This window comes from Myiozetetes cayanensis, unplaced genomic scaffold, assembly GCF_022539395.1.
Source record: "Myiozetetes cayanensis isolate MyiCay16 unplaced genomic scaffold, myiCay2020 scf20-37, whole genome shotgun sequence".
Classification (NCBI taxonomy): domain Eukaryota; kingdom Metazoa; phylum Chordata; class Aves; order Passeriformes; family Tyrannidae; genus Myiozetetes; species Myiozetetes cayanensis.
In genome coordinates, this window is record NW_026087412.1 from 1698939 (window position 1) to 1711676 (window position 12738).

Below are 12738 nucleotides of genomic sequence, written 5' to 3' on the forward strand. Positions count from 1 at the left end.
ATGGGTGCTCAGGGAACACATCTCCCACTCCTGGTCCAACACTGCCTGACGGCAAACCTACACTCTCCTGAGTGCCTGACTCTGGGAAGCTGCTTCCCTGCCTGCTCTGCTTGGAACAAAACATCACCCACCATGTCCCTGCATCAATCTGCTTCATTCCTGCTCAAGGCCCAGAGTTATCAATGCCCCTCGTGCTTCCCGAGCATCCCCTGACTGCACAAGCCCTGCATTCCTGTTCACTTTCTCAAACCCAGCATCCCTGGGCACAAATGTCAGCACTGATGCTCACATCTCCTCAGACTGCTCCACAGTTACACTGCTGAGAGTTTACAGCCCTCGTTTTCCGAAGCTGGGCTTCCAAACCCTGGAAAACCGGGACTCCTCCTGAGCAGTGCTCAGCTGGAAGTCATAGCCCTGAATCCCTGCCTGGGCCTCTGCCAGCAAACCCGACCTGTGCAAGCCCAGTCACCCTGATCCTCCCAGGCTGAGCCCAAATCCCACCTTTGGAGCTTCTGCTCCCTGTTTTTTTAAGCCATGAGCACATTCAGAACAGCAGAGCCCAGCCCAGACTTGGCAATGCCAAACTCCTCTGGCAAACTGCATTCCAAGGTCCCTTGCATCCAACACAGAGACCTGGGATTCATCTGAAAACCTGCCTCAGATCCAGCCCTTCTTTGCAGCAGCCTGATCCAAACTCCAGATCCAGCATAATAAGCTTTTGATGTCCTGCTGACACTTATCTGCCAATATTGCTGCTCCAAGCTCTTGCCTCACGATGGATCTTGTTACCTAATTGATCACAGGCAAGGTCAGGCCTTGGCCCTTCTTCCCACTGACATCATGTAGCTCCCCAAAACCCAGCAGAAAGCCCCTAATCCTCAGCCTCAAATCCCCCTCCAAGCAGCCCTTCGAGACGTGTCAACAAGGACGAGTGGTTTTTCAATTATGCCTCAGAAAAGGTCACTTCTCAAAACCTGTGACCAAATGGAAAGGACAGAAAAATAGCAGCTGAACACAAGCATGTTCTTCCCTGTGGTATCAGTCACCTCAGCTCACAGAACAGCTTGGTTTTGCACCAGGAGATGAAAAGAAAGCACATTTTTATTGCCCTCAATAATTCATCACTGTGACCATCAGCCCTGCCAGGATTCACCTTTAATGCCTTCAGATGGGAGAAAATTCCATGAAGGGCCAGGGATTGTACACTTAGGATGCTCCATAAATATTTTATAATGTTGTTATTGTTAGTATTAATGTTATTAACAAGAAGATCCTCAAAATGCCCTGCATGGTTGCTTCTTTTAATTATTTCTGCTTTCTGTGTAATTCAGCACCACTTCCCTCGTATTCATTTGTAACTTAAGAATTTTCAGCACAAAATCCGAGCACCTGCTTCCCTGCTAGGAACATTTTTCCTTCCAGCAATGCAAACTCTTGGAATAAAGCCCATCCTGAGCCTCAGGGCTCATGAAAGCAGCTCATTTTCTGATTTATCGAAACGAATTGCTGGATGTTATTTACTTTTTGTGCCGTGATGGGTTGGCAAAAGCTGGATGAAAAGCTTAATGAGGTCTAAACAGGGAAGAGAAGGGGAAGAAAAGAACTGAAGAGGCAGTTAAGGAGCAGTTTGAGCTCCCTTCTCCTCCTTATCAGCACAGTTATCAGTCAGCAAGCCCATAATTAGGCACAAAAGACATTGTGCTCTGGAGAGCTTCTCCAGGAACTGGGGATCTGCTCCAGGAGCCCGAGCACTGACTGACAGCCCCTCCCTGGGAAGAACACTCACACAATAATTAGTGACAATTTGTCCAAGCCAGGGGTGACCTCTGTGGCTGTGCAGAGTCCTGGGCCAGGGCAAAGCTTTTCTCGGCAGCACCGACACATTTGGGGTCAAAATGGGGCTCAGACTGAGCAGAAATTGGTTCAGCAAAGCCCTGCAAACTTTCCTGCTTCCATCCTCAGAAATCATTAAGGTTGGAAAAGCCTTTTCATTAAGATCATCGAGACCAACCATCCCCATGTTCACCACTAACCAGTGTCCCCAAGTGCCACATCCACACATGCCTGGAACACTTCCAGGGATGGGGACTCCACCACTGCCCTGGGCAGCTGTGCCAGGGCTGGACAGCCCTTCCACAAAAAAAATTGTTCCCAATATCCAACCTGCCCCTCCCCTGGCACAGCTGGAGGCCGTTCCCTCTCCTCCTGTCCCTGTTCCCTGGGAGCAGAGCCCGACCCCCCCAGCTCCCCCTCCTGTCAGGGATTGCAGAGCCAGAAGGTCCCCCCTGAGCCTCCTTTTCTCCAGGCTGAGCCCCCCCAGCTGCTCCAGCCCCTTCCCAGCTCTGTTCCCTTCCCTGGACCCCTCAATGTCTGTCCTGAATTGAGGGGCCTGGAACTGGATTTGAGGTGTCCCTCACAAGTGCCCAGGACATTCCACCAGGCTCCAGCCCCTCCATGTCTCTCCTTTCCTCAGAGGACAGGCCATGGGTGTCCCACAGGAGGGACCCTGGATGTGTCCAGCAGCTCTGGAGTGGTTTTGGTGCCGAGCTGGCAGAGCAGTCCCTGCCCAGCGGGGCTCCAGCCCCAGCAGCTGCTTCTGCAGCTGTCCTGACCAGTTGGTGGCTGAGCCTTACAAGATATCTCCCTGTAATTAAAAAGCAACAGCACTTTGGCAGCCATCAGAAAAATGCATCCCTGGACTGCATCCCACCAGGAGCGTTTCTGTGGGGGAACACGGCGGGACGGGGTGGATGTGCCCACGCAGGACCTTCTGAACCACTCTGATTATCTGCTGAACCAAAAACACCACCAGGGTCCAAGAACCCACTGGCTCCCTTTGGGATGGCTGTGGCTCCAAAATGCTCATCTGCTCCTGCCTGTGGCACTCAAACCTGCCCCGTGCCAGGACATCTGGTCTCAAGGTGCTCCGAAGGGTCTGGGATCTGCAGGGCTGGGGTGGGGGGGGTTAAAACACAAGAGGATTTGCTCCATTTGGAGCATGTTAAGACACTGTGCCTGTGCCAGCCAAGCAGCACTCCCAGAATTAGCCAGGCTGGGGCCAGACAAAGCCTGGCCCAGGAGGGATGGGGAGGCCCCTGGGGAGCCAGGTGGTGCTCCCTGATCCCACCCCTGGCTCACAGACCTGGGGCCTGTTAACACTCCAGCCCACGCCTGGGAGATGTCCTGCAAGCTGTGCAGGCTCCAGAAACGGCCTGGAGTGGCTCAAAACCTTCCAAGGCAGACTTTTCACTGGTGCATGTGGGAACCTGGCTGTGGGACAGAGCTGATGGGCTCTGGGAATGATCCCTCTGGAGCAGGCAGGGACAGGGGACACGCTCAGCCACACCCCCCTGCTTGCACAAGCAGGGAACCAGGGCTGCCTGTCTTCCCTGGCAGGTGGGATCCATTCCATATGCTCCAGTGGAAGCAGAATTCCAGCTCCAGCCTGCAAACCCTGCACCAGTGCCCTCCTGCAAAGCACCCGTGCTGGTGCTGCCCACGCAGGGAGGGGGCCACGTGTTTGCATCAGAGCTCTTGGCACAGGAGCCCAGCGAGGTTTTGGACTGCAGCTCAGGGCTGGAGCAGCACAGCTGGGGTGGCCAACATACATCACAGCACTCATCTGGCCCGAGTCCACCTCGAGCTAGTCCAGTATCCCGTTTTATCATCCTAATTACGAGCAGATTCCCAACTCCCTTCCTCCCTCCCTGAGGTATCTCCAGCTTCGCCCTTTTCTTCCTCCCTCTGGCTGGTTGGAGTCAGCAGGTGAATCGCAGCCCTTTGTTATTTTTTGTTATATTATTGCTGGTAGACAAAGCTTGGCCCCTTTCATTTTCCTTTTATTGCAGCTTCTTTTGTGCGGATTAAAATAATTGATATTGATAACGTGCTCTGCCCCCTGCCCCTGTTCCCAATTACTTGCACAGGCTGGGGATCCTGCCTTATGGATAGGACAGGAATGGTCTTAATTAGCCTTCTGGGCTCCAGAACTGGTCCTGGTTTTGATTTGAGAGGTTTGGGATTGTGCAGCCTGATTGTTGTGGGTTGGGGTCAGCAGGGGCTGCCGGGGGCTGGCTTGGAGCTGCATTTTCCCAGAGTGCTGCCAGGTGCCCAGCAAAAATGGGGAATTTACTGCAGCCACCTTCATGTCCAGGATAAAGAATGACAGCACTGAAGGGTCTTTCCATCCACAGTTTTACTGGGAATAGAGTTGGACCACTGATGTCCTGCAAGAGCCAAGGGAGCAGCAGCCTTTGGATGAGGTCAGCCCTGCACTGAGTGGGGGAAACCCCAGGAAAGTCACTGATGGGAACAACAAAAAAAGGAGCATTGCAGCTGAAAAGGCAGATGGAGCTTTTTAGACCTGCAAAACTCCATTTCATAGAACCATTAAAGCTGGAAAAGCCCTCTAAGATCATCCAGTCCAACCATCAACCAGCCCCACGTTAACACGGACACAGGATCAGGACACCACAGGGACCGGGCACCACGGTCACCACTAAACACAGTCCTTCAAGTGCCACATCCACATGTTTTCCAAACATTTCCAGGGATGGTGACTCCACCACTGCCCTGGGCAGCCCCTTCCAACCCTTTCCATAAAGAAATTTCTCTTGATATCACATCTAAACCTCCCCTGGCACAGCCTGGAGGCCATTCCCTCTCCTCCTGTCCCTGTTCCCTGGGAGCAGAGCCCAGCCCATCCCCAGCTCCCCGCTCCTGTCTGAGAGTTGTAGAGCCAGAAGGTCCCCCCTGAGCCTCCTTTTCTCCAGGCTGAGCCCCCCCAGCTCCCTCAGCTGCCCCCAACAGGAATTATGCTCCAAAATGTCAGACAAACCTCGATTATAGACCAGAGGTGTTGTGACATCCTGAGCCACTCTCAGTGGCTGTGACGTGAAGCCAGAGAAGGGAGTGTTGTTTCAGGATTGTTTCCTTCACCAAAGCAGGGCTCCTCACCCCTGCAGCATCACCATACACAGCATTTCCTATTTTAACACCCTTTCTATTAAACACAAATGCAAAGCTGAAGGTGAAGAGGGAGGGGAAGCTGAGCTTCCCTGGAACCAGAGAGGAGACGAGATCAGAGCCAGAAAACAAGCCACAGTCTCTAATCAGAACACAACATAATCACTGAAACAGATGCCAGGAAGATAAAACCACGGAATTCTGAACTGCCAACGATTTTGCCCTGCATGTTGGACAGCAGCACCGGGATGCTCCATTTCTGCCTGCACATGTCCACATTTTGGGAGTGGGAGCAGGAAGGTCTCAGGACAACACCACAGAAGACTCCTTTCTGTCCCTCCCCTGCAGTATTTTTGACAGTGAAGTTCTCAGTGAGGCTCAGGTTTGTTCCTGAACCCGGGATGGGGAGGGGAGGGAAGGGGAGAAATTGGTCTTTTAGGGCTGTGGTTGGGAAAAACAGCATCACCCAGCTGGCACGTGGACACTGCCTGCACTGCCAGCAGGCTAGGATAAAGAAAGAAAACATGGAGAAATGCCTGGCAGGAGAGGAAAGGTTTGGGAAAATCGTTTTACCAAAGTAAAGCAGGCAAGAGAAATGAGGTTTTATGCAGAGATCACTCACCTCGTAGTGATAATCCATGCACGTTAACTCTCTCCAGCAGCGATCTCCTCGGATTTTAATCAGCCCCTGGGGAAAAGAAGACAAGAATACAGTCAGAAATATTTTATCTTGTATCTCAAGATGCCAAATGCTCTGGTTAAACTTACAGCCTGTAATGGCAGAGGCTGAAGGAGACCCAGGGCACATCCTCACTCCGGGTCCAGCTGTTGTTCCCAAGGGAACGTGGTGCATGTGACTCATTCCACTGCCATTTTACTGAAAATCTGACCCCAAACCCCTGTGGAATGAACCACATCTCTTCAAGAGTGCTGGAAGATGCTCTACCTACACCTGAGCCTTTGCAGAGCAGGTATGAGCAGCCCAGGGCTCCCAGGATCAGCAGAATCCCTGGATATCAGCAATAGGAAAATCCAGGCTCTGCCACTGGGTCACTCTGTGTAACAGATAAATGTTCCCTGCAGCCCTAACCAATGCCATAGCCACTATTTAAAAACCCAAACCCAATGGTTTCCCTCTGGCAGAGCCACTTCTGCTGCCTCTGGAAAAGGGAACAGCGACAGAGCGGGATGGGGACCCGCAGCCTGCCCTGAGCTGGCCACAGAGATGCAATCAAAGTAATTAGAGAAACAAAAGAGGAGCAGGGGAAGGAAGCTGACAGATCCAAACACAGATGGATGCACTAATGACAGCTCTGCTCCACCTCAGGTTAGAGGTTGGCAAGGAAACGAGCAGGTATCCGAGCTGGCCGTGCGCTGATATCTCAGGGCAACAGGAGGGGAAGTTTCCAAACCACTGGGTCCATTCCAGGCCTGGCAGTAATATTGGGATTAAATTTCTTTGCCTCAGAGATGAAGAGCAGAAAGGAATCAGTGGTCCAGAGCAGGAAGGACACCTGGGCAGGGATGAGCAGGAAGCCCTGCAATCAAGCCCTGCCAGCCCCAAGGGATGCGGGCTCAGCTTTGATGTAGGGGAAGGTCCCTGATTAGGATCACAATATCCCAAATTGAGGAAAGCTTCACTAGTCAAAAGGTTGAACCAGCTCTATCATCTGCATACAATTAGGGGGTATTTGCCTACCTCTGACATTGCCCCTAATTATGATGTTCCTGCCTCCCTCAGGAGAAAAACAGAGGGAGTTCCTGGAAGGACCCATTGCTGTACTGGGAACATCCTGAAGCTTTACATTTACAGCAGGGAAGGTTTTCAAAGAGAGATTCATGGCTAAAATCTGAGAGCTCAGAGGAGGAAATTCCAGCACTATGGCCCATCCTGGCCTATTGGTTTCACCCAAAGTCACAGAACCTCAGAAGGGACCACAGGGGCTCCTCTGGTCCCACCTCCCTGCCCACACTACAAGTCTTAACTTACAGAATAGAACTAAATTTAGCAGGTTTAGGGCTCAAGAAAAAAAATCCAAATTCCCATTAAAAATTCCCCCCACCACCACCATCCAGACCTCTTAAATATCCTGAAATATCCAGTCCCCCAGGCTGTATTTGGGCTGTATGTCTGTCTGACTGATCTGAGAGCACGGGGCTTCTGAGTGTGGAAGAGAGAGGACAGAGCCAAGTTTAATAACTCCTCACAGGCAGGAGAGGGATGCAGTGATACCACACAGGATTTGGGATGGGAAAGCAGGGTGGGGGGGAGTTACTGAGCAGATCCCATCACTCTGCAGGGCTGGAGCAGGAGGGGCCAGGACAAGACACACTCGCTGTCAACACCCCCGGCTTCATCTTCCCCTCCCGAATCATCCCCGGTTCGTCCTGCCCTCCAACCTCTCCTAAAGTTACAGGATCCACTGATAGCATCTCCCAGGATGTGCCTCAGCTGGCAGCCCTGGCAGGGGCAGGACAGAGCTAAGGAAGGCTCTGTGCAGGAATTGCTGGGACATTAAAACAGGCCAGTTATCTCGATGACCTTCCCTCCTGCCTGCCCAGGCTGTTACCAAGCTCTAGGATTCAACAGGGGGTAATTAAATCAAAGTACACTGAAAATCCAAATCTTCCCTGCAATGAGTCACTAAGGCAGCTCATCACATTTTGTTTACTATGAAGTTTTCAAGCAGGGAAGTCACTTATAAAACCCTTAATACCACAGCTGATTTTCTGCACAGAAAACTCCCACAATCAGGGGTGTTTCAAGCCCTCGTTACCCTGCTGCTGTCTTGGGTCCAACTTCCACACTGGCACGGGAGTTTTCCAAAGAATTTGGACCAAGCAACAAGAGCACAAAGTGCACAGAAAATCTCCCTGTTCTGTGGCTTCAGCTCTGCTGAGGAGGGACCACGAATGGAGAACGTGGTGGGTCACTCCATAATCCCGCTGTGGAGAATCATGGAATCACTCAGGTTGGGAAAGATCTCCAAGACCACCAAGTCCAACAACCACCAGCACCACTAAACCATGTCCTCAAGTGCCACATCCACACCCCCAGGGATGGGGGCTCCACCCCTGCCCTGAGAAGCTGTGCCAGGGCTGGACAGCCCTTTCCATAAGGAATTTTCTCCTCACATCCAACTAAACCTGCTGTTTCCTCTCATCCTGGTGCTGTGGGGTCCTGGGTATGGTCCCACCAGGATGGGTCCTGACAAACCTGGATGCTCCACACTCGGATGGACTCTGCTTTTACCCAATTATTTGGTTCCTGCTGCCATTTTTTGGAGTGAATGACAAGGACAAATAAAATGGAAAACAAAAGAAGGAAAGAAATGATCTGATATTACTCCACCTTGGCATAACGCTCCTAATATTGTCACATAGCAATGGGATCATCTGGGAAAGATGGAAAAGATGTGCTGCAGCAAATTCTGCACACTAACCTGTTTCTCCTTTTCTAAATTCTAAAATTACTTAAAAAGTTCCTTTTCCCTTTTTTTTTACATCTAAAAAAATTTGGGAAGTCTCTTCCTGGTTTTGAGCTGGCAGAGCAGTAGCTAAAAACTTGAAATCTGCATTTATTTTGGAGGCTAAAGGGCAGGGGATGGGGAGTTTTGAAAACATTTTTACACTTTCCCCTTTTTATGATCAGCTCTAACAGACAAAACTAAAAAGTGCATGTTGGGGGGGCATGAAAATGGCTTTTTAAGTTTATTTTCCATTTCCTTTGCAAATGCATATTTACACACTTAGAACCCCAGGAAAAACCAGGCACCCCAAAACCACCAGCTCTGTTTGCACATGGGGGTGGCCAAGGGGACTTCCAGAATATCAGAAGGGGAAGGAATTCAGCAACACAAATTAAATATGAGCCACAGGGAAGGAAACAGGTGGCCAAGTGAACCAGCAATTGCCCTTTCACCTCCCTGGCCTTGCTTTGAATCCAGCTCCGAGCAGGAATATTGAATTCATCCTGATGGGAAGGAGGCTGCAAAGACACTGGGGGTGGATGGTTTAGGCCCAGCCTGTGGCAGTCAGAAGGTGCCCTCCTCAGTTTGGAGTCCCAAACAATCCTGGCCTGGGGAAGGGTGGGATCTCTGTCCTGGGAATGTCCAGAGGCTCCGGGTGCTCCTCACGCTCGGACATCCCCCTGTGCTTCAGAACGTTCCCCCTGGATCAAATTAACTCCACCATGAAATATGGGCTCAATATCTCCTTCCTTTCCACATCTGCTCCCTCCAGGGCACGGCCCAGGGGGAGGATGGAGATGCAGCACCTGCCTGGACCTGGGAAACACCAACCACCAAGGCTCCCAAGGGGAAGGTGCCTTAAATTCATCAGACAACTCCACGAGGATTTTTACGCTTCACAGAAGGAGCAAAACCTCTCCAAAGAAGATAAAACTGTTTTCCCTTATTTTCCTGATGCCAGCACAGACGATTCATGGATCCAGGGGTGATCCCTCACGGATCTGGGATGATCCAGTGCCCACCAAGCCCCCGACTCCCGCTCCGACACCACTCAGAGGGAGGGAAGTGCTTGACTCCCACCCCCCAATTCCTGCCTTTCCCTACTCCCAGGGGGCCTTTGCCCAACTGTGCCCCTTTCCAGCTCTGCACTTGGGTGATTCAAACCGAAAAAAAAAAAAAGCTGAAATAATTAAAATGTCATTCAAGCCCTGAGCCCATATGAGTCACTGTTACAAAAAAATATCTGCAAAATTCTTTCAGGAGTGGGGGATAATTATATTCCTCCCTATCTATTGATTTTTCTCTACAATGCAGATGTCAGATTTTCCACGGTTTTTTCCCTTTTTCTTTTCTTTTTTTCTTTTTTTTTTCTCCTTCTCCCTGGAGTGAGTGTCAAGGAGGAACAAAGCGCTCTTTGAGACTTTTTCAGCCCAAAATTAATTCTGAAAAAAATGGTACAGACAGGCCAATAGCACGGGAAGCAAAGCAAAAGGCTGGTGACTCAAGCTATGTCTGCAAACCCCCCATTGATCCCGGCTCCAGGGGGAAGGGTGGGGAACGGGGCACTTAAGAGTCAATTTAAAGACCTCTCTGCGTCCTCACTATGCAAAAGATGGGTGCAAACCCACCAAAAAATCCCCATGGTGGGCAATACTAAATTGTATGATGAGAAAGATGAAAAGCTGCAAGTAAGAAATGCTTCCAGAGAAAATCCCAAACCCGGGCACTTCCCACACCACCTCTGCCTCCCTCACAAAAAGCGGTTTCGGCACCTCTTTGGAAGCCAAATGTTCACCAGTGTGTTCTGGAACAAACTGGTTGTAATTTAGAGCCCAATCCTTGGAAGAGGAAGGAGCTTGACAAGGGTCAAATTTAAAAATAAGATTTTTAAGGACTACAGGGCAAAGCTGGAAGGGGCTCCCAGAGCCTGGCACCTGGAGAACTTAAATCCGAGGAACCCAGCAAGCCCCTCCTTCTCCTGGGTGTCTAAAACTCCCTCTGAGCTGCTCCAAGACAGCACTTTATGATGTTTGTTTATTTATATACCTCCTGAAGGACACAAAGTTTAACTCCTGAGCCCAGCAAGGGCTGGAGCAATTTGAAAATTCCATGCATTTTCCTCTTTTTAGGAAGTGCCACCCAGGGAACACGTGACACAGGTCTCAGGCTTCGTGGAAACGTTCTTCTACAACTCTGACAGCAGCAAACTCAAGGCTTTAGCAAGAGCCAGGCCTGATGTTCACACCAACCCCACCGAACAAACCACTGGTAATTCAACTCCCTGCTGCTTCTTCCACGAAAAGAGAGAAATTACAGGATGCTCCATCCCTGGAAGTGATCAGGGCCAGGCTGGATGGGGCTTGGAGCAACCTGGGCTAGTAGGAGGTGTCCCTGCCCATGGCAGGGGGTTGGAACTGGATGAGCTTTAAAGTCCATTCCAACCCAAACCCCTCCATATCTTCTGATTCTTTAGCCAGACAATGACAGGTTGATGCTGCTCAGCTGACACTGCTGACGTTCTGTACCTTGCAAATCACTTCCAAGCCCACAGTCAAGAGCAGATCCAAGCTCTTGTTTAGATCCAAGCCTGCACAACATGGCACTCCCCATCATCTGGAGAACATCAGCCCTGGTCCAACATCAGCACATTACAGATCAGGCCCCAGATTCTCTGGAACAATTCCCATCCCTGGAAGTGTTCAAGGATGGGTTGGATGGAGGTTTAGAACAACCTGGGCTAGTGGAAGGTGTCCCTGCCCATGGCAGAGGAGTGGAACTGGATGGGCTTTGAGGTCCCTTGCAACCCACACCATTCCAGGATGTGATGATGACGCAGGAGAAGAGACCCCACACCTTCCTGGGACCCCCTGCACAGATGGGCTCTGAGATGGCCCCAGGACAGGCCCCACCTGCAGAAGGTCAGGTGAGCATCCAGACCCTGCTAAAAGAGGCAGGAGTTGGCCCAGCACAGAAGCCAAACCAGAGTCACCACAAACACAACCACGAACCACCACAAGAAGAGGGACTGGAAACCGCATTCCTGGAAGGGAAGTCACCACTGTTTGATTTGCTGGTTTTCCCCCTCAGCTCCCCAGAAAGACCCTTTTGAGAAGCCACCACGACCGCAGCAGCATCTGGGTGACTTTGAAGGCAGCGCTGCAAGGAGTGGGTGAAAGGGATTTTGAAAAGTCCTTGGCATTAGCGGCTCCTGCCTTTTACAGCCACCGAAGGAACAACAAGTCTTCCTGCCAAGGGCTATTACCAGACAAATGGAGAGAGATCAGAGGCACAAAGGAGGTTGCTAAGGAGTCAAGTGTGGGATCCCTGCAGAGAGGAGGAGGGCTGCAGCTGGGACGGCAAAGGTCAGAACATTGCAGACATCATTTTCCAAAAATTCCCATGAAGCCCCGGCGCGGGAGCCGGGAGCCGGGCCCCGCCGCGCTGCCCATGAATAATGAGAAAGCCAGGAAAGAAAGCTCCCTTTCTTCCCTCCTACCCACGCTAATGTAATAAAACAAATTAGAATAATTATTCTCAATTTCAGAGCCATAATGCCCAGGATCAGGGCACGCTTGTCACCGGGATGACAACTACATCCGTTGGATTCTGCTTCTCCTCCTCCTCCTCTCTGCATTTAGGGATCGCCGAAATTCCCACTTTTATTTCATTACATCTAATGCGATTTTACTCCAGGCATCCAGATTCTGTTTGCTTCAAAAGCCTTGGGTATTTTTGCCAGAGAGTTCATCTCCCTTATTAGCTAATCACATCCCCACCCTTTCCAGTAACCTTTCAGATGCCACCCACGTTATGACACTTCTAACGGGATCCAAGCGAAAACAAAACAAGAAACTCGAAGGGTTTAAACACGAACCACGAGCCTCTAAAAGGATTTGCTGCAGTTGGTTAAATGAAGTGCTTTGGTTTTTTTTAATAGTAAAGAAAAATGCAAAATCACTTCAAAATGTATCAAATATCAAGCGATACACAAATAATCTGGAAATAATTGATCCTTTCCCTGTGACAACACATGCCTGGGAAAGAGGGACAACATTAAATTGTCAAAATTTTTTTCCTGGTTAAGGGGAAAGGTTATTGCTGATTATTATAAATAATTTTTTCCTTTTTTTTTTCCCAAGACTACCACTTTAAATGATCTTTTTTCCTCCTGTAAAAGGGGAAATTATCTTTTGTGCAGTCTTGAAACGTCAGAGGATTTAAATTATTTTCTAAGTGTCTGCCTGCCAAAAACTGCTCCAAACTCCTCTGTTCTGCAGTAGCTTCTGAGGATGTACTTGAACAG

The 12738-nt window shown here is 50.3% G+C and overlaps 1 protein-coding gene across 4 annotated transcripts in view; it reads right to left on the reverse strand.

Moving 5' to 3' along the window:
• Positions 1-12738, reverse strand: part of LMF1 (lipase maturation factor 1) — a 146286-nt gene that overhangs the window by 78570 nt on the left and 54978 nt on the right. For all 4 annotated transcript variants that reach the window (XM_050317903.1, XM_050317901.1, XM_050317904.1 and 1 more), the window contains exon 4: positions 5588-5653. In XM_050317903.1, coding sequence (XP_050173860.1) covers positions 5588-5653 — 66 coding nt within the window. The remainder of the gene's footprint in view (positions 1-5587; positions 5654-12738) is intronic.